This window comes from Aedes aegypti, chromosome 2, assembly GCF_002204515.2.
Source record: "Aedes aegypti strain LVP_AGWG chromosome 2, AaegL5.0 Primary Assembly, whole genome shotgun sequence".
Taxonomy (NCBI): Eukaryota; Metazoa; Arthropoda; class Insecta; order Diptera; family Culicidae; genus Aedes; species Aedes aegypti.
The window spans coordinates 94,134,357-94,159,727 of record NC_035108.1 but is presented as its reverse complement, the minus strand read 5'-3'; the positions used below and the strand labels follow the sequence as shown (position 1 = coordinate 94,159,727).

General features: G+C 37.0%; 2 protein-coding genes across 3 annotated transcripts in view; one reads left to right on the top strand and one right to left on the bottom strand.

Moving 5' to 3' along the window:
* LOC5577573 overlaps positions 1-25,371 on the bottom strand; it is a 1,170,395-nt gene that overhangs the window by 494,441 nt on the left and 650,583 nt on the right. The window lies entirely within an intron of this gene.
* LOC5576678 (ATP-binding cassette sub-family A member 1) overlaps positions 14,661-25,371 on the top strand; it is a 29,746-nt gene continuing 19,035 nt past the window's right edge. The window contains exon 1 of the mRNA XM_001662765.2: positions 14,661-15,036. Coding sequence (XP_001662815.2) covers positions 14,843-15,036 — 194 coding nt within the window. The 5' untranslated portion in view covers positions 14,661-14,842. The remainder of the gene's footprint in view (positions 15,037-25,371) is intronic.

The window sequence follows — 25,371 nt, the reverse complement described above, 5'->3', positions numbered from 1 at the left end:
GGGGATCCGATGTTCAATCTAGTAGACCTTCCCGCTTTACTGCCCTGATCTGGACCAGAGTAGGTTTCGGTCCACGGACCAGGCTTTTAGGTCAAGCGTTATTGGGTCCTAATCACACAAAGGGACATCATTTGGAGGTTAGATTTACGGGTGCTACTGGGCAAACATAATAGGGCACATGTACATGGACATTAAACATCATACCTGATTCGCAAACTTAACGGCTAATTTGAATGGACAAACCGCCACTAAAACTTTTCAACTTCACCGAGACTTAATGGGCGAACTAGTATCTTCGAGGTGGATCTCTGGATATTTGCGCTAAGAGCTAACTTCCTTCTTTGGCGGTCACTGTATGAAAGAGAGCGAGTCTTCTGTCCAATGTACCCAGTAGCCTACCCTTTTGTGTGATATTCCCTTTTTCCATCTCCTTTTAGCCGTCCTTTATGAAACTCGCGACAATACCTCATAACGCAACCATCCAGCAGCTTTTAATGTGTTCTGTGTTGTGTACTAATTGTGTTTTACAAACTTTGTTCTTAATGTTACATTTTGAAGAAATTGGTTTTTATTTAATTTATTCTGTGTGCACGCTCTTATTTTATTCCTAGCTAATTATTTTAATAATATTTAGGTAAATGTTTTGTACATAGTATTTTAATAACAAATAACACTCTTGAACGTTACAATTTTTACGGACTATTTTAATACGTTTATTCTCGGCAAACTTAATAAAGATTTTATGCTCCAACGGTAACAAAATCAAATGATGCGTTGCACAAACTAATTTTCTTATAAATAAATAATTAACCAAGAAATATTTTCCCGTTTAAAATATTTATCCTCGATTGACGGTTATCTACCGTTTTGTAACTAATGATTTACTGCTGTTTCCAAAAATATGTCATACTTCTTCTTCTTCTTAGCATCCTCACTGGGAAAGAGCCTGCTTCTCAGCTTAGAGTTCTTGAGCAGCACTTCCACAGTTATTAACTGAGAGCTTTCTATGCCTAAGTTGTCATTTTCGCATTCGTATTTCGTTTGGCAGGTACGATGATACTCCATGCTCAGGAAAGTCAAGGAAATTCCCATTACGGAAAGATTCTGGACCGACCGGGAATCGAACCCAGACACCTTCAGTATGGTTTTGCTTTGTAGCCGCGAACTCAAACCACTCGGCTAAGGAAGGCCCCAAAATAGGTCATAAATATGGCTATTCGTTCCCCAAAGCAAATATTTACTGATCGTGTTCGATATCTGCAAACAGCTGCAAATATTTAACACCCTTCAATAAAGCAATACTACGAAATAAATTTCTTTTTTTTTTTTGACTTCCTGCTATGCGGCGACGAATTTCACGATATGGAAAGCTTATCCACGATGGCCAATGCCAATGTTTACCTACTGCATTCTTTGCCTCATGGTTCCCGAATTATTGAACCGACCACAGAAAGCTGACTCAGGTTGATTACGAACTCAAACGATTTAGAGAAGAGATCTTGCAAAGGAAGGAGATTGTCGCGTTTCGCTGGAAACTCTTAAAGATTGCGAACATCTCAAACATCTTGAAGAGAAGAAGCACAACTTTTTTTGGCTTATGACGACAAAACTGAACGTTTGTTCAAAGTCGTCTTGAAAGGTCTCTCAAGTGACTATAAGTCACCCGAAGAGATCAAAAATGGACTAAATGATTTACTTGGATTTTCCCCAGTCCAACTAATCATTATTGAAAAGAACACCCAATCCGGCATTTTTCGGAAAGGGCTTTCTCAAGAATATTATTTAATTCACTTTAACAAAAAATAACTAAATAATATTAAAGCTTTAGAAAAAGCAAAACTTTTGTTCGATATCCGTGTGACATGGGAACATTTCCAGAAATCTGGAGGAAATTACCAGAACCGCACTCAGTGCCGTCGGTGCCAAAAGTGGGGTCAGAGTGAAAAAAAATCGTATGGTTGCTAATTTGCATGATTTGTGGAGGTTCTTCTTACGCTAAGGACATCTGTCTAATGAAGGAAGATACCACCAAGTTTATATGCTCGAAATGCGGGGGCAATCATAAGTCCAATTTTTGGGCTTGCTCTTCGCATAGGCGAGTCGTCGGGGCACGAGCCGGGCAGATGAAAGATAATATCCGTCACGATAACGGTCGTTTCCGGAATTTCCCTGGTAGAGTATCGAACAATACTCATTTTTCAGTTAACGATCGCTTGATTAGGAAGATCATAATCATGCTCATTCACAAACTAATTTTAATCCGTCGGGTAGCCGTTCGAATTTTTCAATTTCGAATGTATCTACCCACGGAAAATTCTTTGCCGATATCGTAGCAGGTAATTTGAACTCCTCCCCTATTCGTACTATGAGTATCCATTCTACTTGTTTCAAATCAAATGGAAAAAAAACCCTGCCGCCACAGGTAACATCTACTCCGCCTCTTCGTCTACCGAAAATTCTAACGGGAAATCATCAAATGTACCCACTTGAAGTGATATGTCTGCCTCTGATTTTAATTTTCTAATTGAACAATTGAATCTAATGATTGATGCAATGTTCAAAGCCACCACTATGGCTGAAGCAGTCCAAGTTGGTGTAAAGTTTACTAATCAAATTGTTATTGGATTACGTTTTTCTAATGGATCCAAATAATAATTTAAATATATTAAATTGGAATGCTCGTTCTCTGAATGGTAAAGAGGACGAGCTGTTTAATTTTCTTACGGTTAATAACGTGCATATAGCAGTTATTACCGAAACTTATTTAAAACCTGGATCCAAACTAAAAAAAGATCCTAACTTTTTTGTTTATCGTAATGATCGACTTGATGGGGCATGTGGGGGAGTTGCAATCATCATTCATAGGCGTATAAAACATCAACTGTTTTCGTGAAGAAGATAGTTGCCAACAAGATATTTCGAAAGAATAGCTGACATACAAAATAAGGGAAAACATATGATGAACATTTTACCGACAAACTTTACGTGCCATTGATTACCAGTTTTCATTAGAGACGCTTTTTTGATCACAAAACAAGATACCGTAATTTCGGGTGAAATTGATCGTTTTTCACGGTTTTTCTAGTCTGTTTTCTATAATGTTAACAATGCCAAACAACTAAATGCAGGAAAACAAGTACGAAGGTGAGCCTCATCGACTCATGTACCGAAATTTTCTAACAAATGTCATTTTAGTGTTAACAAATACCTCTAAAATAAAAAAAAAAAACAGAGGATCTCATTTCGGGGTGAAATTGATCACTTGTCAATGCCATTATTGTTAGTTTCCAAAACAACTCTATATGATAAGTTTGAGCTTCCTGAATCCGAATATGCTTGTAAAATTTTTAATAATGTAATATTTATATAAATAACGAATAGTTAAAAACGCCTAAATGTATGCAATTTCCTAAGGAATTCAATGATATCTAACAGAAATTCAATTATTTCGACCATGTGAGCTAATTGGTACGAGTTTTGGTGATGAAATCTGGTTTGTGGATATATCTCAAGCATCCTCACAAATTTTCAGGTTTAGACCATGTTCAAATCTTTGCTTATAAATAGAAGTTCATAGGTGTTTGTCAATACTGCACCGTGCATGATTTTGAAATTTTACATTATTTTCATAGTAATAAACATTCTTTAACGTGTGTTGTATACATACCACCAGATCGCGTACGTGACAATGATCTCATCGAGACTCATTGTCGATCAGTTCTGGAGGTTGCAGAAAACGCTTCTGCTAACGACGAGGTCATCGTGTTGGGTGATTTCAACATGTCTGGCATTTCTTGGCGGTCATCCGGGAATGGTTTTCTATATCCAGATCCCCAGCGTTCAACCCTGCATCCGGCTGCAACAACTCTCATCGACGGTTATAGTACAGCTACTCTTACTCAAATCAACAGTGTAACCAACGAAAACAATCGGATTTTAGATCTTTGCTTTGTCAGTTCGATCGAAGTGGCTCCACCGATTTATCGTGCCCTCGCCCCGTTAGTGAAGTCAACCATCCACCATACCCCTCTTGTTATTTCCGTCGAAAACCAATTGAATTGCGAGTTTACTATCGCTCCCAAGGCTGTTCACTATGAGTTCTCAAAAGCCGATTACCACGGTATTGCTAATCTGCTTTCTAGCCTGGATTGGGACACTATTCTTGACGCCGAAGATGTGGATGCAGCAGTGGAAACCTTCTCGAATGTGCTCTCCTACGTTATCGATCGACATGTTCCGAAACAGGTTTTTCAGGACAAAACGCGTATCCCTTGGATGACCAACGAGCTTCGGCGACTAAAAACTTCAAAACGAGGCGCCTTACGACAATACACCAAGCATCGCACTCCTCAGCTAAAATGCCGGTACCTCAGATTGAACAAGGAGTATAAGCGCGTGAGTCAACGCTCCTACTCACTTTATCAACGTGGAATTCAACGAAAACTGAGAGCTAATCCGAAGGCTTTTTGGAATTTTGTGAATGAGCAGCGGAAAGAGTCTGGCTTGCCCTCATCAATGGTATACAACGGCCGATTGGGATCATCAACTTCAGAGATTTGTCAACTCTTCGGTGCCAAATTCGCCGAAGTGTTCTCCACCGAAACGTTGGATGCGGACCAAGTCAACCTTGCCGTCAATGGGCTGCCTATATTTAGTCAATCGCTAAGCACCTTCCATATTGATGAATCGATGATAGCCGATGCTGCTTCCCAACTTAAAACATCATTCAATCCAGGACCTGACGGTGTACCTCCAGCTTTTCTTAAGACAAATATCGATCACTTACTGCACCCTCTTTGTCGGCTGTTCCGATTGTCATTATCATGCGGAACTTTCCCTTCGCTCTGGAAGAAAGCACATATGTTCCCGGTCCATAAGAAAGGATGTAAACGAGATGTAAATAATTATCGTGGAATAACATCGCTGAGTGCAGTTTCGAAGTTATTCGAACTAGTAGTCATGGGACCACTACTTTCCCACTGCAAACAGTATTTGAGCGATGATCAGCACGGGTTCATCGCTGGTCGCTCTACAACCACCAACTTGTTGTGTCTCACTTCATACGCAACTGAAAGTATGACCCAAAGAGCGCAGACAGATGTGATTTATACTGATTTGTCCGCGGCCTTTGACAAGCTAAACCATGCCATAGCGATCGCAAAATTAGAAAGGCTTGGAATTAACGGGAATCTTTTACAATGGTTTCTTAGCTATTTGACAGACCGCCATCTACTTGTTGCCATAGGAGACTGTCACTCCGACACTTTCTCTGCATCATCGGGTATCCCTCAAGGAAGCCACCTGGGCCCCCTGATATTTCTCCTGTATTTCAACGATGTGAATTTGGCGCTTAAAGGACCACGATTGTCTTACGCGGACGATCTCAAAATATTTCTCCGCATACGCTCCATCGACGATTGCCGTTTTCTGCAACAGCAACTTGACGCCTTTGCCAACTGGTGCAGTGTGAATCGTATGGTAGTCAACCCTGACAAGTGCTCTGTGATTACCTTCTCAAGGAAAAAGCAACCGTTTGTCTACCAATACACTTTGCGTGGAACGGACATAGAACGAGTAGAGCATGTTAAGGATCTGGGAGTAATTTTGGATTCCCAACTCACGTACAAACAGCACATTTCGTACGTAGTAAACAAGGCATCTAGAACGCTTGGGTTTATTTTTCGCTGTGCCAAAAACTTCACCGACGTTCATTGTCTGAAGGCACTTTACTCTTCCTTAGTCCGTTCCTCGCTAGAATACTGCTCAACTGTATGGAGCCCATCCTACAGCAACGGCGCAGAAAGAATAGAATCCATTCAACGGCGTTTCCTTCGATATGCCCTTCGAAGACTACCCTGGAATAATCCTTTTCGTCTGCCCAGCTATGAGAGCCGATGTCAGCTGATTCGTTTGGAGCCACTTTCATCCAGACGGGATACTGCTAAGGCTCTTCTGATTGCTGATGCACTGGGTAACCGGATTGACAGCCCATATATATTGGAACAGATTAACGTCAACGTTCAACCTCGGGCTTTGCGTAACAGTGCAATGCTGCGACTGCCCTATCGTAGCACAAACTACGCAATGCATGGAGCTATCAATGGACTCCAACGAACCTTCAATCGCGTTTCGTCACTCTTTGACTACCACTTGTCTCGCGAAGTACTCCGTAGAAGATTCTCAGAATATTTTAGAAGATAGTTGTATTTAAATGTCTGTTTTTGCTTTAATTTGTTTGTAAATTTTGTTCGCTTTTATTGTTTGATTAGTGACGTTTCATGTACTTATTTTTTTTTTATCATCATTTGGGCAACTCAGCCTGTTGATGAATACCAATAAACATAAACGCAAAAAACTTCACAACACACAATTCGACAATAGTTACGACCAGCAACGTTCATTTACTGCAGCTTACATTGATATTTGTTCTCCATTACGAATAAATACAATCGTGTGATACGATGATCAATTTCACCCTTCTAATAAATTACACCCGATTTTACGGTACCCTGATAGCCTTACATGTTTTTCCTCTTCTAGAAATCCATCTACGATTGACTTGGTCTTAACCGACTCTTGTCATCTTTGTAGCCAATTAGTTACTCATGCTGATTTTGATTCTGATCATGTCCCTGTTACATTTCAAATATCGCACGAAGCGATTCTCAATCCTATCAGCTCCACTTTCAATTATTTACGAGCCGACTGGAATATATATGAAACGTATGTTGACTCTTATCTTGATGTTAACATTTCTTTAGAAACTAAAATTGATATTGACAATGCTCTTGAAACTTTAACAAATTCCATTGTTGAAGCCAGGAGCATTGCAATTCCAAAATGTGAAGTAAAATTTGAATCCGTGATTATAGACGATGATCTTAAACTTTTGATCCGTCTTAAAAACGTGAGGAGAAGGCAATTTCAACGCACTCGCGATCCTGCTATGAAAATTATATGGCAGGATTTGCAGAAAGAAATCAAGAAACGTTTTGCAGATATAAGAAACAAAAATTTCTCAATTAGATCCTGGCTCTAAGCCCTTTTGGAAATTATCTAAAATCTTGAAAAAACCACAGAAGCCAATACCGGCATTGAAAGAGGAAAACAAATTGTTACTAACTAATTGCGAAAAAGCTCAAAAACTTGCTATGCAGTTTGAAAGTGCGCACAATTTTAATTTAGGACTTACTAGTCCAATTGAAAATCAAGTTATTCAGGATTTCGCAAACATTCTCAATCAAGAGAACGTTTTCGAAAATGCCTGGGAGACTAAACTGGAAGAAGTGAGAACTATTATTAAAAAATTCAAAAATATGACAGCTCCTGGCGATGATGGAATTTTCTACATCCTCATCAAAAAACTTCCAGAAAGTAGCTTATCATTTTTAGTTGATATATTTACCAAATGTTTTCAATTAGCATATTTTCCAGACAAATGGAAAAATGCTAAGGTTGTTCCAATTTTAAAACCAGACAAAAATCCTGCAGAAGCTTCTAGCTATCGTCCAATCAGTTTGCTTTCCTCTATCAGTAAACTTTTTGAAAAGGTTATTTTGAACAGAATGATGGCCCACATCAACGAAAATTCAATTTTTGCCAATGAACAGTTCGGATTCCGCCATGGACATTCGACCACTTATCATCTTTTACGTGTAACAAATTTGACCCGTTCCAACAAATCTGAAGGCTATTCGACTGGTATTGCTCTTCTAGACATAGAAAAAGCATTCGACAGTGTTTGTCATGAAGGCTTGATCGTAAAATTAAAAAAAAAACTTTAATTTTCCAACATACATTGTTAGAATAATTCAAAGTTATCTGTGAAATCATACACTTCAGGTTAATTATCAGAACTCCAGATCTGAAAGACTTCCTGTAAGAGCTGGTGTTCCTCAAGGCAGCATTTTGGGACCAATATTATACAATATTTTCACATCTGACTTACCTGAGTTACCTCAGGGATGTCAAAAATCTTTGTTTGCGGATGACACAGGCCTCCCCAGTAAACACACCATCGTATATGATGGTATATAACAGTACAAATGTGGAGGCTATATACGTACATATTGCATGCAGCCTTATGGCGCATGTACGTATATCGCCTCCACATTTATACTCTTATGCGCTATCGTATACGAGTTTGTGTTTATTGGGTCTCCGCCAAAGGACGAAGCCTGCGTGTCATCTGTAGTCGACTACAAAAAGTTTGGATATATTTTTTTCATACTTGCAAAAATGGAAAATTTCTCTTAATGCTTCCAAAACTCAACTAATATTATTCCCACATAAACTAAAAGCTCTTTATTTGAAACCTGACATGTTATCACGATGAGAGGGGTTCCAATAAATTGGTCAGATGAAGTTATGTATCCAGGAGTCATGTAGATAAGAATTTAACTTTCAAAAATCACATTGAGGGCATTCAAGCCACATGTAACAAATATGTAAAATGTCTCTATCGACTTATTAATAGAAAATCAAAACTTTGTCTTAAGAACAAGCTTTTGATATTCAAACAAATTTTCAGGCCAGCTATGTTGTATGCTGTACCAATATGGACTAGCTGTTGTAATTTCAGGAAGAAAGCTCTGCAGAGAATTCAAAATAAAATTTTGAAAATGATTCTGAAGCTTTCTCCCCCAATGAGTTACATAGAATATCCAAAATTGAAACATTGTATCAAATGTCAAATAAAATAATCAACAATTTCAGGCAAAAATCGTTACAATCTTCTATTGCCACGATTAATCTGTTATACATTTAGGTTAAGTAAGGTTTAATAAATTAAAAACGTGTTTTTTTTTCTCTTATAAGCAGGTGAAATCAACTCACCTGTAAAAAATCTGAACTGCTACGGTAAATTAAATGTAATATGTTATTAACCAAATGTTAATAAAATCTTAAATTTGTTTTACCAAATTAGGATGATAGTGTTGTCTAGCACAGAACACCTAGATATAAGAAATGAATGTAATGTTTGGAATGGTACTAAAAAAGAAATAAAAAAGTGTATAATCCTCTTGTTGTATTAATGACCATATTTTTTTTTGGAACGATCTCTTAATTTCAATTAAGAGTATGCACCTTCAAGGCCAAGAGCGCAAACAATTTATATCCTGCTAATTTTGCAAACAAATCTTGTGCAGTTGGTGAAAGGTAAGTATTCGGTATTATCATCTTATTTATTGAAACTTTGCAATCTATTACAAGTCTTATATGGTTGTACTTTTGTATTATCACGATAACCGGAGAAGTCCATTGAATAGTTTGATTGATCACAACATGATTGGAAAAATAAATCCTCCAGTTAGATAACAAAACGTCCAGCCAAGGTCGATCCAATAATGGAATAAAATTATTGCAACAATCTAGTACTATCAGCTTTAAAATTGCTTCCTTTCCTTGAAAATTGACAAGAACTTTCGCTTCACCAAGCACGTCTAGTTTGGACCCATTAACAACAGCCAAATTTTAATTGCACTTCACTTCTGCAAAGGTTTATCAAACAATGAAAAGTATTTTCGTTTATCTATCATAGTCGACGCCAACCCATAATCGATTTCCATACTAAGTCTTCAATAGTCAGCTCCAACAAACAAGGGTTTTTTAGTTTTGTTAATGGAAGTAACATTCATGCACTCAAATTCCTCATTCTAGCTCTCACCTATGTCCTTGGTGGTCATCCTGTTGATTATGTCATGCAAATCCTCATCCACTGCCGGAGCTTGCTGATCCTCCATCATGTTCACAGCATCTCTCATCCAGTTTTTCAATTCAAAGCAGCGTTTTTTAATGTGGCCCTTATTAAATCCGCCTGAGCGGTAGAAAAACGGTGTTTCACAGCTTAAGGAGGATACTCGAGAACAGGTTAAATTAACCACCGGAGAAACAGAGGACTTTAAGAATTTCACTTTGAATATTCCCTTAATTTCGGAGCTGTGATAAAAGACGTCTAACACCTTTGATGTCTGGAATATAAGAGAACGACCGACAGCCGTCGGATCTTTTATTTGACGTTTAAGCTATAACTTTTTTATGGAAATACACGTTCGCTGAATGGTAATGATTTCGATTACAAATTAATCCTATTTGTTTTAAAGCAAATGCACTCAGAAAATAACCATATAACATCAGCTCTTAATTCCACACTAGTTACAAGTGAAGTGGGCAAAGCGCGATAGTCTTTTGTGTTCTGGATTTCGTTCAATGACGTCATTTTACCCCAGGCCCATGGCACGGGACGATTTTTAGCGTAGTCAACATCTCCATGTGTTTACTTATTTTCTGGTACAGTGGGATTCCGTTTTTGGCAACAAAGTCGAAATTTGTAGTTGCCAAAATCGGAACTGTGCCAAAATTGGAACCCATATTTTAAATTTTATTTTTCAACTATTGGTTTTGAAAACACCATTAGAATGTTATCACATGATCCTTATGGAATCAAATGGCATCGAGACTTCTGAACGGTTCACTTCGTAGCAGTTTTCCGTAGAATTGTACTATGCTATGAATCTATAGCACCGTATGTTAATTGTGACAAACGTTTTACATACTTTTTCAATAATTTATTGGAAGCTTTATGTACACTATTACTATGAGTGGGCTTCGTAAAATCAATAATCGCATAAGTAACCTTTATTCAAAAACTCGACATTTTCTTATAACAGTGTAAGAATACGAAAGAAGAAAATAAAATGTTTTACTGTGTTCTTACAAAGACGTATTTACAAAACAAAAGCGCTGAGTATTGCAAAACGACATATATTTTTTAATTAGATGAACATTAAAAATCAAAACTTGTAGGCTTTAGCGGAAAATTTTACAAAATTCATTAAGTTTAGAATTGTTCCTTTAATCTTTGTTTTTTGATAAAGCATTCCATAATGAATGATTGACTGTAGCCAAAAGGGCAAACATAAAAAAAAACTTAAACATGAGGTGATCCATAAATGTGGCTTGTAATTTTGTAGAATATAATTTTGCTTGAAATGAGTTATAATTGAGCTTGACATATGTTTAACATTTACCTTATGAGATCAACAGAAATTTACAGGATCCCGCTATGAACCCTCAAGAGCCTGATAGGAATCTTCAAGTGCACTTAAGGAATCTACAGGAAAATGCTAGGGTTCTGAAGCATCTTGCTAGGAATTCGTAGGATTTTTAGATTCCGCTGAGGTATTGCTGAAAATTCTCAAGTTTATTATGAATGGGCTACCACTACTCAAATACTCAAAATATCACTAATAATCCCCATTATCCCATTATTAGAGGAAGCTTTAGCAACCTTAAGAGTTTATTAGGGATCGTCAAATTCTGGACACAATCCTCAATTATACATTCTCAGGATCCTGCCAGAAACCCTCAGTGTCCTCTATAAATCTGTAGATATCCTCAAAAATCCGTTAAATTTCTGAGAAGTCCATTAAGAACCGAGAATCCCCAAAGGATTCTCATAGACCCACCTCGTAAGAAACATTTTGATTATATTCAAACCCGTATCCTTGATTAAAAATCTTGTATAATATTCTGGATCGTCTCTTAACAAATCTAGCTTCTTACAGAATCTCTTACAAAGAAGGAACGCAGCTATAAATACTTGACGCAGGGAGATCAATATTCCTACCAATACTGCAGACAAAAAGTTAAAGCACAGACAATCGTTTTTATCGCACGCTTCAATGATATTATTGAGAATAAAGTTTAGTTTAGACTGTGTTCGTATTTGTCATGGTGCCGGTGGAATTCTTGAAAAAATAATAAACAATGTAGAAAAATATGCATTCTTTTCATCGATTTTATATTGACACTTCTTCAATCGAATAACGCAATTTATTTGATGAATTTCCTTAAAAGTTATGATATATGACATTTTGCTGTATTTATATCTATTACTGCGGTATGTTTTTAGTTAATCCATAATAATAAAGACAATGAGCCTAAAAGTTGAGAAGTAATTTATGATTGTCACTCTGTGTGAGTCATATGATTTTTTGTTCCTCTTATATCGGTGCTTGTGCTCAAAAAAGCTGTTCCAAATATGAACAAAAGTGTTTTTAGAGTATATCCTACTGGCAGACCCAAGTGAGCTGGTCACTCAATATTAATGCCAAAGAAAAAATATTGGTCTCCAGTTGCGATACAAGTAGAGATTATTGCCCTTTGAAACGTTTCGAATACATGACCAATGACCATCCCGAAGTAAGTAAGCGCGGGGAGCCCTTAGTAGTTGGTCAGATTTAGGGGAATATCGACGAAAATGGAGCTCTGAAATGTAGTCGGTGTGAGATGACCTGTTATTCAAATGACTAAACCAACAAACACGAAAATATTTACAAAAAAATTCAAATTTTAATAGTATTCAAAAATGTTGCCAAAAACGGATCCATTTTGTTGCCAAAATCGGGGGGGGGGGGCAAAAATGGAGCATGCCAAAAACGAAGCATGCCAAAAACGGAATCCCACTGTAATTTGAATCGAGAGTGCAATCAGAATGCAGTTTTGTTTAATGTTTATGATCCATAATCGAGCAAGTGTCGCAATCGAATCACTGATTGCTTGCTTGGAGGCTTGCAGGATGCCGTTTAATGTTTGCTCTCCTTCCAAAACCATCGAAATGTTGAATGTGCTTCAACTTTTTGGCACATTATTAGCTGATTTAACAATATCAAAAATTGATAATCAAACCATAGCAAACAAATAAACAAAACAATGGTCTTTATTTTCACAGTTCTTAAAACTGATAGTGGGCGATATTCACTAATCGCCCGGGACATCCTGGCTACGAAGAACACTGTGTATCGATATATGGTTGTCATGGGCCTGATTTACCCCAATCAGTCGGTTATCGTTGGTAAACCCCTTGACGTACTGGCCATTGTCTGTATCCTAAAATGCATGGGCCGATATAAAATCCATTTATACTTTCAAAGCTTAATGCCCTGAAATGCAGAGTGAATAGATCGAATATAGTTTTAGAAGGGTATTTAAGCCAACTAGTATTCTATTTTCTCAGCGTGTAGAGAGTCAACTGTAATCGTCACCAAAATGTTGTGCTTCTTATGATCTTTATTCTATGATGGTTTGGAACAAACTGATATTTTTCACAGTTGTTATAACTAAGCAGGTTGCTAAAGTTTAAAACTAGGATCACGGCTGGTGGTACCCAGGAGGGAGGCCTAGATACTACACACGAAATATGAAACAACAATTTTCCAAACTGCGAGATAACTCCAGCTCACCAACGACAATCAAGGTAGGCTTGAGGAAAATCGCTAGTTTTCTTTTTCTGTGCACCTTCGATCTCTCCGGACAAACATGGGAAAATGGTCAAATTTTTTCGGTTTATTTTCATTTTTATTGGGAAAGAGTAAAAAAATGCGTGATTCAATACTTTATATTCAATCAAAATAAAAGGTGTTATCGTGACATTGCTTTTAAATGTGCAGAATTTGATTTTCAGCTGATTGTTGTCAAATTTAAGTACAAACATATGTTTTGAAGAATTACGCGCTTTTACCAAGTTTGTCCACTATTTAAGATCTGGGCTCACAGTGATAGTTCGTGACAGCAAAATCACGGCTCACCTTGACGTACAGAAATTTGGTATCGGTTTCTCCATATCAGGTGGTAGAGACTGCTTTATTAGTGGCTAACATATAGCAAGTTGCAATGTCTTGCAATAGGGGTCGAACAAGTTGAAATTTAGCTTGACATCGCTTTGGTGTCTTCGACAAAGTTTCTTTAATTAACATGTGCTACTACTTGCTGAATACACGAACCGTCTCAAACAGGTAAAAAATACTTTTCATATCACTTTTAGGTAATTTAATCACATGGCCGCTATAAATCCAGAAACTTCTCTGAACAAACTTTTTCACTAAAATCAACGGTTTAGACGATATTCTATTTCGATCACGAAATCGGCAAAAAGAAAACCGTTGTACACTCGAACTTTTGCCCCAATGACTCTTTGTTACTTATGGAGAACTATGAATTTCATAACATACTACATAAAATAGCACAGCTATTCTGCTATCAGGAATAGAAACAAAAAATCAAAGATTGTGTTTTTTTAACATGCCAGCGCCGTCTTGAAAGAAGAAAGAAGCGTCGCATCGTCGTTGCATTTTCTTTGGCAACGATGACGTCATCCAGACGCCACAACCAGTGCGTCGCGCCCCGTTCATGACGCTAGTATTACATTGGCGACGCGACGCCGGCGATGACGACGACGACGACGACGACGACGACTGTGACGGTAGCGGTACTCTCGCGACCAGTCTGCTGCTCGAGTAATTTGAGCTCAGAAGGAGAAAGGCTTTGTAGGCCAGTAAAATGCTACTCTTCTGTGAATATGATAAGGAATGTGACGAACTAAATCTGGTAAATTCAAAGCCCTGTTCTTTTCAAAAAATGCTTTATTTCCCTTTATCAAATGCTATTGCAGTAAAAGGAAATGCGTCAGAATGTGTGTACATCGAGTGGAAGAATAATAATGTAGGGCATTGTTATTCAATGCAATACAGATATCATATCATGTAATTTAGGCATCAAACTATCCAATTTTCCCAACTGAAAGTGCTTAACTCCGCCGCAGTTCGCAGAGCGATTCTCTCGCTCTCATCGTGCATTTTTCGCTCCGTCCAAGCAGCATACCGACAGCAACAGTCAATCATTTCAACCGCTGCGGTTCGGTTCACTTTATCAACTATCGCTCGTCGTCGTCGCGCTCCGAGATTGTGACTCAACTTGTGTGATTAGGAAATAGTTTGCAATTTTGCCGAACAAAGCAAAAACCATCTGCATCAGATCAACCAAAAGTGTTTGTTCCTAGAGAATGACATCCAACTGGGACAAATTCGTGCTGCTGCTGTGGAAGAACTTCCTGATCCACAAACGGCACCGCTGGCGGACTTGCTTCGAGATTGGACTTCCGATTTTGGTGTTTTCGATTGTGTTGATGTTGCCGTCGAAACCGCACACAGTGGGCCCGAAACGATATCCGTCGCTCAGCGTGGACGGAGGAGATGGGTGAGTGGCATCGCGGCAGTAGTGGAGGGAGGGGTTTTCTCTATCCAGCGGTTTTAAGATCGTGCTCCACGGAGCACTTGGCGCTCGGTTTATTTATTAACTTTTTATAGGGTAGTGAACTCAGAAATCGCCCAGATTCCAGTTTTCGTCAATCTCATTAGAAATATAATATGACATATGAATTTGTTCAAACTTAATGTCTGGTAAAAGCTCAACCTCACTTCTAATCAGATTAACCCTCTAATACCCAAATTTTTATTTTCGATCTAAATATGTATTATTTTTCGTTATCTAAAATCGTTCAAAACACGTTTTGGGCAATTATTAGTTTTTATTCGAGAATTTATGAATTTTGGTTTTTGATTTCTATAATTTTTATTTTTGAACATACCTATCCTTTTTCATTTTTTATTGAAGCCTCTTCTGGTTATTGATTTTTGGCAAAACAGTCAACTCTCTCTAACTCGATATTGGAGGGACCATCGAGTTAGGGAGGTATCGACTTACAGAACACAAAACCAGTGCAACTGCGATCCAAGGGACCATCAAGTTAGCCATGAAAACCTACTTTTACTATGGTTCTCTAACTCGATATCGAGTAAGGGAGAGTTAACTGTAGTACAAATTCTAATTTTACGATACCTTTTAAAATATTTTTTTCCTGAACATATTTTATATTCCGTTTAACTAACGGAAAAAAAAAACAGATATGAAATTATATTAGTACCACAAGGCTCTTCTTCTGTAATAAGTTTATTGTAGAAAAATATAAAAGGTACGATGTTTTATATTAGGTACACGTTACATGAATTCCAGGCATTTATAGGTTATATAAAAATGCAATTTGTCAAACATTTTCCAAAAATACAAAAAAGTTTCAAAAGTAATAAAACACTTTCCTTATATACGTGTTGTGAGCCAAGGTTTAATCTTAAATTTAAACCATTTTGATTTCTGAGTTACGAAAAAATACACAAAATTCAAAAGTGTACCCCGTCTAAAGGCGGGGTTGGGCATTAGAGGGTTAAGCAACATTGTTAAATAATAAATAAAAACATTAAAGACCTGTACACCAGAAGACCAGAAAAAAAAATCAACTGTGCCTTGAATATGTACATTTGGAATTATTAAAAGACATATAAAAAAGGACAAAATTGGTATTTGATAATATGGTCCTAAAGCCCTATCCCAATTTTAGTATTAAACGCTTAGAATTTGGGGCAGAAACACATGTTTACTCAATTTTTAAATGATTTTCATTGGTTTAAGTCCAAAAAACATTTTTTTATGATTTTTGAGATTTTGCCACACCCCTTGGTTTAAACTCAAATTTTGGGTATATTTTGTTTTCTGTGTCCCTTCCGAAATGTCAGATAGATACAACCCCAACCGTTATTTGAGATAGAAAAATTGGTAAAGTTGTAAGAACATGCTCTTTCGTATCATTAAATAAAAACAAGAATTCATTAAATATTTTAGGACCCAATTCAATAGTACTTAGTTATATAGAATACTATTTTAATTTTATCGCTTTTAGGTCGCGTATTTAGGAATTCCCTATTTAACTTCTACAATTCATTCGAATACGGTAGGTGAAAACTGGTGCTCATTTGCAGTAGCTGACTTTAAAATTGTCCAGGTTGAAATGTCATATAAGGTCAGTGTACCTTTGTAGACAGTCGCCTATAGTCGCATGAGTGGCTTTTAATCTAAATATGTACCATTGACTCACCGCTTGGTTTTGTTCAAAAAATGATCGAAATACCGTTTTGATTCATATTACGGACACTTATGGCCTCAGTGAAGTATAACCCAGCATAGAGCATACAAAATAGATCATTCTGTATGATTCCTTAGCGTTATCAAGCGTCGGAAGCCCTTAACTTTCGATTGGCGGGTAAACAATACGCTTCCGCAACTTGAATAATTTTAAATAAATCAAAATGTGTGGCCTTTTCATGATTCTTATTCCGGACGCTTCCTTACTTTTGCCTCATATTCCGGACACTTTGATTCGAATTCCGGACAGGTCATGATAATCATAAATGGAACAGTCATATCATCAATTGAAATCGTCGAATCACTAAAGTGACATCTAAGGTAGCTGGGCATTATAAATTTTCAAAGATATTTATGGAAAAAGTTTACTAAAACGAGCCTCAAAATTGAGAACTTTAGAGCGGCAAAAATTGAAACATTTCGTGTGAAATGTTTCCCATACAAAGTAGATTGTCCGGAATTTGAAGCTGTCCATAATATGAATCATAACGGTAAATAGTTTCGCTTATAATTTAGGATCCCATTCACCTATCGTAAACCTAGTGTTCCTATAACTAAACATAACTAAGAAAATTTTCTTCTTAGTAAACAAATAGATTGAAGAATTAAGAGCTTTTATCATCAATCGTAAACTTTCGATCCATTCATAAAAGAAAAAAATATTAAAAAATGTAAGACTGTTATATTCTGTGTTTGTGTGGATTACGACTGGTTTTCGACAAGAAAGTTTTTCGTCAATTTCCGATTTTGTTTGTTTATCGATTATCGTGTTTCTGTTTTGTTTTTATGTGTTTTACTTTGAAAACCTCCTTTGTAATTTTTCTTGCCACACTTGATGCGCAGTATTGTGAGTTTGCTAACCGACACGTTAAGCTTCAGCTTGAGCTTGAGCTTGATTGGCCGCCCGTGGTTACTACTCCAGATCAGCTGCAATTACACAAGGAACCAACCAGATGACTGCTTGGGATTAACAGACACCCTCAGTGTATAAGTGCTGGCGATCTTCTATTTATAGGCAACAATGGTGCCTGCCACGTCAGAATGCAGACCAATGAGGAGAAGGAGAAGGAATTGATGATGCATTCAACTGGCTCCCACGGTCGACCGTATATACCACTGCGTCAACGTCAGTTCATGCGGGAAGACTATAATGATGAAAGAATGAAAGCGTAGGGAAACGTATTTCGGTCCGTCTCGGGTTCTAGCAAATGCTATGAACTGTGATAGATACATCAACTGTGGAATATTAAGAGTGGTAGATAGAAGCAAATGAAAGATACAACTACAAAGTATGAGGAAAGGGACGGGCCTGGGATTGAACCCATGACCTTCTGCTTGTGAAGCAAAAGCGGTAGGCATTGGACCACCAACTCCGTCATTTTGCTAACCGACATGTTTAGATTCTTAATTAAAATGCCGTAAAATTCAGCCATTTTATTTTATTTAGACGCCACCCCTACAACTTAAAAAGTGGGATCGAGGAAGTTTAGCTGAAAATGGCAAATGGACGAATGAACAAAGAAGTGCTCCTAAAGTAGCTTCAATAGCACGAAGTAGATGTTCCAAAAACGGCCTCTATTCGACATCTACAAGCGCTGTACGACAGTAATCCGGCCAATTGGATCTCGAATGAGTAGGAGGACGACGCAGAGCGAAACATCGGTAAAGAGGAAGTTTTATACGAGGAGATCCGGATTCTCAAGAAGAAAAAGCAAATCTCTGATCTACGGCGAGAGCTGGCTGGAAACGAATTACTGTATACAGGATTGTCGGATTTCTAGGATGTAAGGTGCCTCGTGCCATTTTTTGTTGGTAGTGATTCGTACGTTCCTGGAAGATGGCTAAACCGGCGGAACAACGTTCCGCAGTACTCAGTGAGTTGATTCCTGCTGATTAGAAGTTTTCCAGATTCTGAAGCATAGGAAATTTTCCGCTTTGTGCTATCGTTCTGGCTCGTGTTGCGTATCTTATTCCAAATTATTGAAGTTTTATGATATTCCGGATTACTTTATGGCTCATCCTGTTTTGTTAGGACCGGAATTCTGGTATCATTCTTTTAAGTACACGATCGAATAGATACAAAATTGAAGTGAAGAGTACACATGAAATAGAGATCTCTGATAACTGGTCACACTGCGTGTATGATTTGTTCCGGGAGGGGTCTGTGTACACTTTGAGCTTTGTTTGTTCGTCTTACTATTGTACAGAGGGTGCTGATCTTTCTCTTGATAGTACCGTAATTTCGGGTGAAATTGATCACTTTTCACTGTTTTCCATGTCTGTTTTCTATGATGTTGCCAATTCCAAACAACTTAATGCAGGAAAACAAGTACGACAGTGAGCCTCATTGATTTATATACTCAAATTTTCATACAGCTAAAATCACAGCTGTGCTAAAAATCGTCTCTAAAATAAAAAATCAAGGAATTTCATTTCAGTGCGCATCGTACCTTCGTGCTGTGCGTACACGAATTCTCTCTGCTCTTGGAAGTTTTCTTAAAAACTACCTAAAGCAATAAAACAGTACTTTTCAGTGCTACACAAACAGTACTTTTCAGTGCTAAAATTAAAAACGGTACTTTTCAGTGCTACTTAAACAGTACTTTTCAGTACTATTTTTTCTTCTATTGATCCCTTTACGATCCTTGTTTGGACCCGTGCCTTCGATTTTTCGTTGGACCCGTTGGCGAAAGCTAGCGGTGGTAATCCTTCTTGGACACCGTCTAGGGAAAAAACCTCTCGAAGGTCACGTCTTTCTCGTTTATTAACTAAACATGATATCAACAACTAACAAAAGGAAGGGTGAATCTCTGAATTCACTACTTCCTTCCAAAAAAGTGGGTTTTAAAACTGTCACTACACGTGGCAAGAATGGAAGAAAGGACGCTTCTCCGGAATGCGAAGTTTCTTCCAAGGGTGAAATGAATAATTGTATTGAAATGAGCAATCAGTTCGATGCTCTAGACAAATTTTCCGAACACCAAATCGAAGCAGCCTCTAGCCCAGGCTCTTTGATTCAAGTGAGGAAGCAAAGAGTGCCGCCTATCGTGGTCAGTTGTTCCGAATTTGGGGGATTTAGGCAGGAGATCTTGAACTCCATTAGGGGAATCAAGGTTTCCTTCCAAATCGCAAAGAAAGGAGACTGTCGCGTTTTGCCGGAAACTCTTAAAGATCGCGAACTTCTTCTCAGATATCTTGAAGAGAAGAAGCACAAATTTTTTACTTATGACGACAAAACTGAACGTTTGTTCAAAGTTGTCTTGAAAGGTCTCTCAAGTGACTATAAGTCACCTGAAGAGATCAAAAATGGAATAAATGATTTACTTGGATTTTCCCCAGTCCAAGTAATCATTATGAAAAAGAGAACCCAATCTGGCATTGTTCGGAAAGGGCTTTCTCAAGAATATTATTTAGTTCACTTTAACAAAAAAGAACTAAATAATATTAAAGCTTTAGAAAAAGCTAAACTTATGTTCGATGTCCGTGTGACGTGGGAACATTTCCAGAAACCTGGAGGAAATTACCAGAACCCCACTCAGTGCCGTCGGTGCCAAAAGTGGGGTCATGGTACAAAAAATTGTCGCATGGATGCTAAATGCATGATTTGCGGAGGTTCTTCTCACGCTAAGGACGACTGTCCTGTGAAAGAAGATACCAGAAAATTTCAATGCGCCAATTGCAAGGGCCCTCACAAAGCTAACTTTTGGGAATGCATTTCACGCAAAAGAGTCGTTGAGGCTCGTGCCAAGCAGATGAAGGATAATATCCGTTACGATAACGGTCATTTCCGGAATTTGCCTGGTAGAGTATCGAACAATGCTCATTTTTCAGTTAACGATCGCTTGCTTAGGAATCATACCCACCAGGAAGATCATAATCATGCTCATTCACAAACAAATTTTAATCCGTCGGGTAGCCGTTCGAATCTTTCAATTTCGAATGTATCTACCCACGGTAAATCCTTTGCCGATATCGTAGCAGGTAATTTGAACTCTTCCCCTGTTCGTTCCATGAGTACCCATTCTACTTGTTTCAAATCAAATGGAAAAAACCCTACCGCCACAGGTAACTCCTACCCCGCTTCTTCGTCTACCGAAAATTCCAATGGGAAATCATCAGATGATATGTCTGCCTCTGATTTTAATTTTCTAACTGAACAATTGAATCTAATGATTGATGCAATGTTCAAAGCCACCACTATGACTGAAGCAGTCCAAGTAGGTGTAAAATTTACAAATAAAATTGTTATTGGATTACGTTTTTCTAATGGATCCAAATAATAATTTAAATATTTTAAATTGGAATGCTCGTTCTCTGAATGGTAAAGAGGACGAGCTGTTTAATTTTCTTACAGCTAATAACGTGCATATAGCAGTTATTACCGAAACTTATTTAAAACCTGGATCCAAATTTAAAAAAGATCCTAACTTTTTTGTTTATCGTAATGATCGACTTGATGGGGCATGTGGGGGAGTTGCAATCATCATTCATAGGCGTATAAAACATCAACTGTTTTCGTCATTTGAAACTAAAGTTTTTGAAACTTTAGGTGTTTCTGTTGAAACACAGTTTGGTAAATATACTTTCATAGCTGCCTATTTGCCTTTTCAATGCTCTGGACAGCAAGTTCATTGGCTTCAAACTGACTTGCGAAAATTAACTCGCAATAAGTCAACATTTTTTGTCATTGGTGACTTTAATGCCAAACATCGGTCATGGAATAATTCTCAAAGTAATTCCAACGGCAGAATTTTATTTGATGAGTGCTCTTCAGGATATTTCTCAATTCAATACCCTGATAGCCCTACATGTTTTTCCTCTTCTAGAAATCCATCTACGATTGACTTGGTCTTAACCGACTCTAGTCATCTTTGTAGCCAATTAGTTACTCAAGCTGATTTTGATTCTGATCATGTCCCTGTTACATTTCAAATATCGCATGAAGCGATTCTCAATCCTATCAGCTCCACTTTCAATTATTTACGAGCCGACTGGAATATATATGAAACGTATGTTGACTCTAATCTTGATGTTAACATTTCTTTAGAAACTAAAATTGATATTGACAATGCTCTTGAAACTTTAACAAATTCCATTGTTGAAGCCAGAAACATTGCAATTCCAAAATGTGAAGTAAAATTTGAATCCGTGATTATAGACGATGATCTTAAACTCTTGATCCGTCTTAAAAACGTGAGGAGAAGGCAATTTCAACGCACTCGTGATCCTGCTATGAAAATTATATGGCTGGATTTGCAGAAAGAAATCAAGAAACGTTTTGCAGATTTAAGAAACAAAAATTTTGAAAATAAAATTTCTCAATTGGACCCCGGCTCTAAGCCCTTTTGGAAATTATCTAAAATCTTGAAAAAACCTCAGAAGCCTATACCGGCATTGAAAGAGGAAAACAAATTATTACTAACTAATTGCGAAAAAGCTCAAAAACTTGCTATGCAGTTTGAAAGTGCGCACAATTTTAATTTAGGACTTACTAGTCCAATTGAAAATGAAGTTACTCAGGAGTTCGAAAATATTCTCAATCAAGTGAACGTTTTCGAAAATGCCTGGGAGACTGATTTGGAAGAAGTGAGAACTATTATTAAAAAATTCAAAAATATGAAAGCTCCTGGCGATGATGGAATTTTCTACATCCTCATCAAGAAACTTCCAGAAAGTAGCTTATCATTTTTAGTTGATATATTTAACAAATGTTTTCAATTAGCATATTTTCCTGACAAATGGAAAAATGCTAAGGTTGTTCCAATTTTAAAACCAGACAAAAATCCTGCAGAAGCTTCTAGCTATCGTCCAATCAGTTTGCTTTCCTCCATCAGTAAACTTTTTGAAAAGGTTATTTTGAACAGAATGATGGCCCACATCAACGAGAATTCAATTTTTGCCAATGAACAGTTCGGATTCCGCCATGGACATTCGACCACTCATCAACTTTTACGTGTAACAAATTTGATCCGTTCCAACAAATCTGAAGGCTACTCTACTGGTCTTGCTCTTCTAGACATAGAAAAAGCATTCGACAGTGTTTGGCATGAAGGTTTGATTGTAAAATTGAAAAATTTTAATTTTCCAACATACATTGTTAGAATAATTCAAAGTTATCTGTCAAATCGTACACTTCAGGTTAATTATCAGAACTCCAGATCTGAAAGACTTCCTGTAAGAGCTGGTGTTCCCCAAGGCAGCATTTTGGGACCAATATTATACAATATTTTCACATCTGACTTACCTGAGTTACCTCAGGGATGTCAAAAATCTTTGTTTGCGGATGACACAGGCCTCTCCGCCAAAGGACGAAGCCTGCGTGTCATCTGTAGTCGATTGCAAAAAAGTTTGGATATTTTTTCTTCATACTTGCAAAAATGGAAGATTTCTCCTAATGCTTCCAAAACTCAACTAATAATATTCCCACATAAACCAAAAGCTCTTTATTTGAAACCTTCAAGTAGACATGTTGTCACGATGAGAGGGGTTCCAATAAATTGGTCAGATGAAGTTAAGTATCTAGGACTCATGCTAGATAAGAATTTAACTTTCAAAAATCACATTGAGGGCATTCAAGCCAAATGTAACAAATATGTAAAATGTCTCTATCCCCTTATTAATAGAAAATCAAAACTTTGTCTTAAGAACAAGCTTTTGATATTCAAACAAATTTTCAGGCCAGCCATGTTGTATGCTGTACCAATATGGACTAGCTGTTGTAATACCAGGAAGAAAGCTCTGCAGAGAATTCAAAATAAAATTTTGAAAATGATTCTGAGGCTTCCTCCCTGGTATAGTACCAATGAGTTACATAGGATATCCAATGTTGAAACATTGGAACAAATGTCAAATAAAATAATCAATAATTTCAGGCAAAAATCGTTACAATCTTCTATTGCCACGATTAATGCGTTATATGTTTAGGTTAAGTTAGGTTAAGTATATTAAAAACTTTTTTTTTTCTCTTATAAGCAGGTGAAATCAACTCACCTGTAAAAATCTGAACTGCTACGGCAAATGAAATGTAATATGTTGTTAACAAAATGTTAATAAAATCTTAGATTTGTTTTACCAAATTAGGATGATAGTGTTGTCTAATAACACAGAACACCTAGATATAAGAAATAATGAATGTAATGTTTGGAATGATACTAATAAAGAAATTAAAAAAAAAAAAAAAAAAAAAAAAAAAAAAAAAAAAGGAATTTCATTTCGGGGTGAAATTGATCACCTGTCAAAACCATTATTGTTAGTTTTGAAAACAACTTTACTTATTTAATTTGAGCCTCCTGAATCCAAATATGCTTGCCAAATTCTTAACAATGCGTAATTTATGGAGATAATAAACAATTAAGTTTTAACAATACCGCAGAAAACGCCTAAATGTAGGATATTTCTGAAGGAATCTTCTGATATCAATAAAAACATCAATTATTACAAGAAAATGAACAAATTGGTACGAATTTTGATGATAAAATTCGTTTTGGGGATATATTTCAAGCATCCTTACAAATTTTCAGGTTGACACCATGTCCAAGTCCTTGTTTAAAACTATAAGTTTATTGATGTCTGCCAATACCACACAGTACACGACTATGGAATTTTCAATTATTTTCATAGAAATAAATATTCCTTAACACAAGAAGCTTCACAGCATGCAATTCGACAATAGTTAAGACAAACAACGTTCATTTACATAGGTTGCATTGATTTCTGTGCTCTATTAGAGGGAAATAAAATCGTGTGACACAGTGATCAATTTCACCCTACTGATCAATATCACCCGAATTTACGGTACTAATGTTCCTGATATTAACACTATTGAACTTGATTGTGATATCAATATTAATCCAAAAGAACAAGAACGTTTAGAACAAGTGTATGGTAAACATCAATGATAATTATCGTTACGTGAGAAACATCCAGGAAAAACAGATATCGTATGAAATTAAATTGAAACAGTGTCCTGAAGCGCTGTTCTAACAACGCTTATGTTTAGACCCGAAATACATGTTCACTCATTTTCAAGTGCTTTCCAAAAATCAAAAAAAATCTGACTTGAGATTTTGTCACATCCCTTGGTTTAAATTCAAATTTCGAGTGTATTTTGTTTTCCGTGTACCTCCCGAAATGTCCAGAACAATCCCAGTGTTGGCACTTTTTAAAGTGTGAAACATCCAGTGGAAATTTGTCGGCGAAGTAAACGTCAAGCATGATTAAATTTAGACCAATTTTAAAATATAAAGTTTAAGTATGTTAAAACCGTCATTTAAGCGGAAAAATTTACCACAGTAGCAAGCACTCGCTCTGTTGTGTTATTTAATAAAATTAAGATTTTATCAAAAGTTTTGGGGCTCTACCCAAGCAACCACAATTACAAGCATTATAACATTGCACATATGCACGTTAGGGCGGTTCAAAATTTGAAAATGTGGGAATCCAATCTCCCATATGTTCCTTACCATCCTTACCATAAAAATAGTGGCCTGTGAAATTTTCAGCTTTCTAGGTGGTGATTTAAAGGTGGCCCAAAGACAATGTAGGTTTATATGGAAA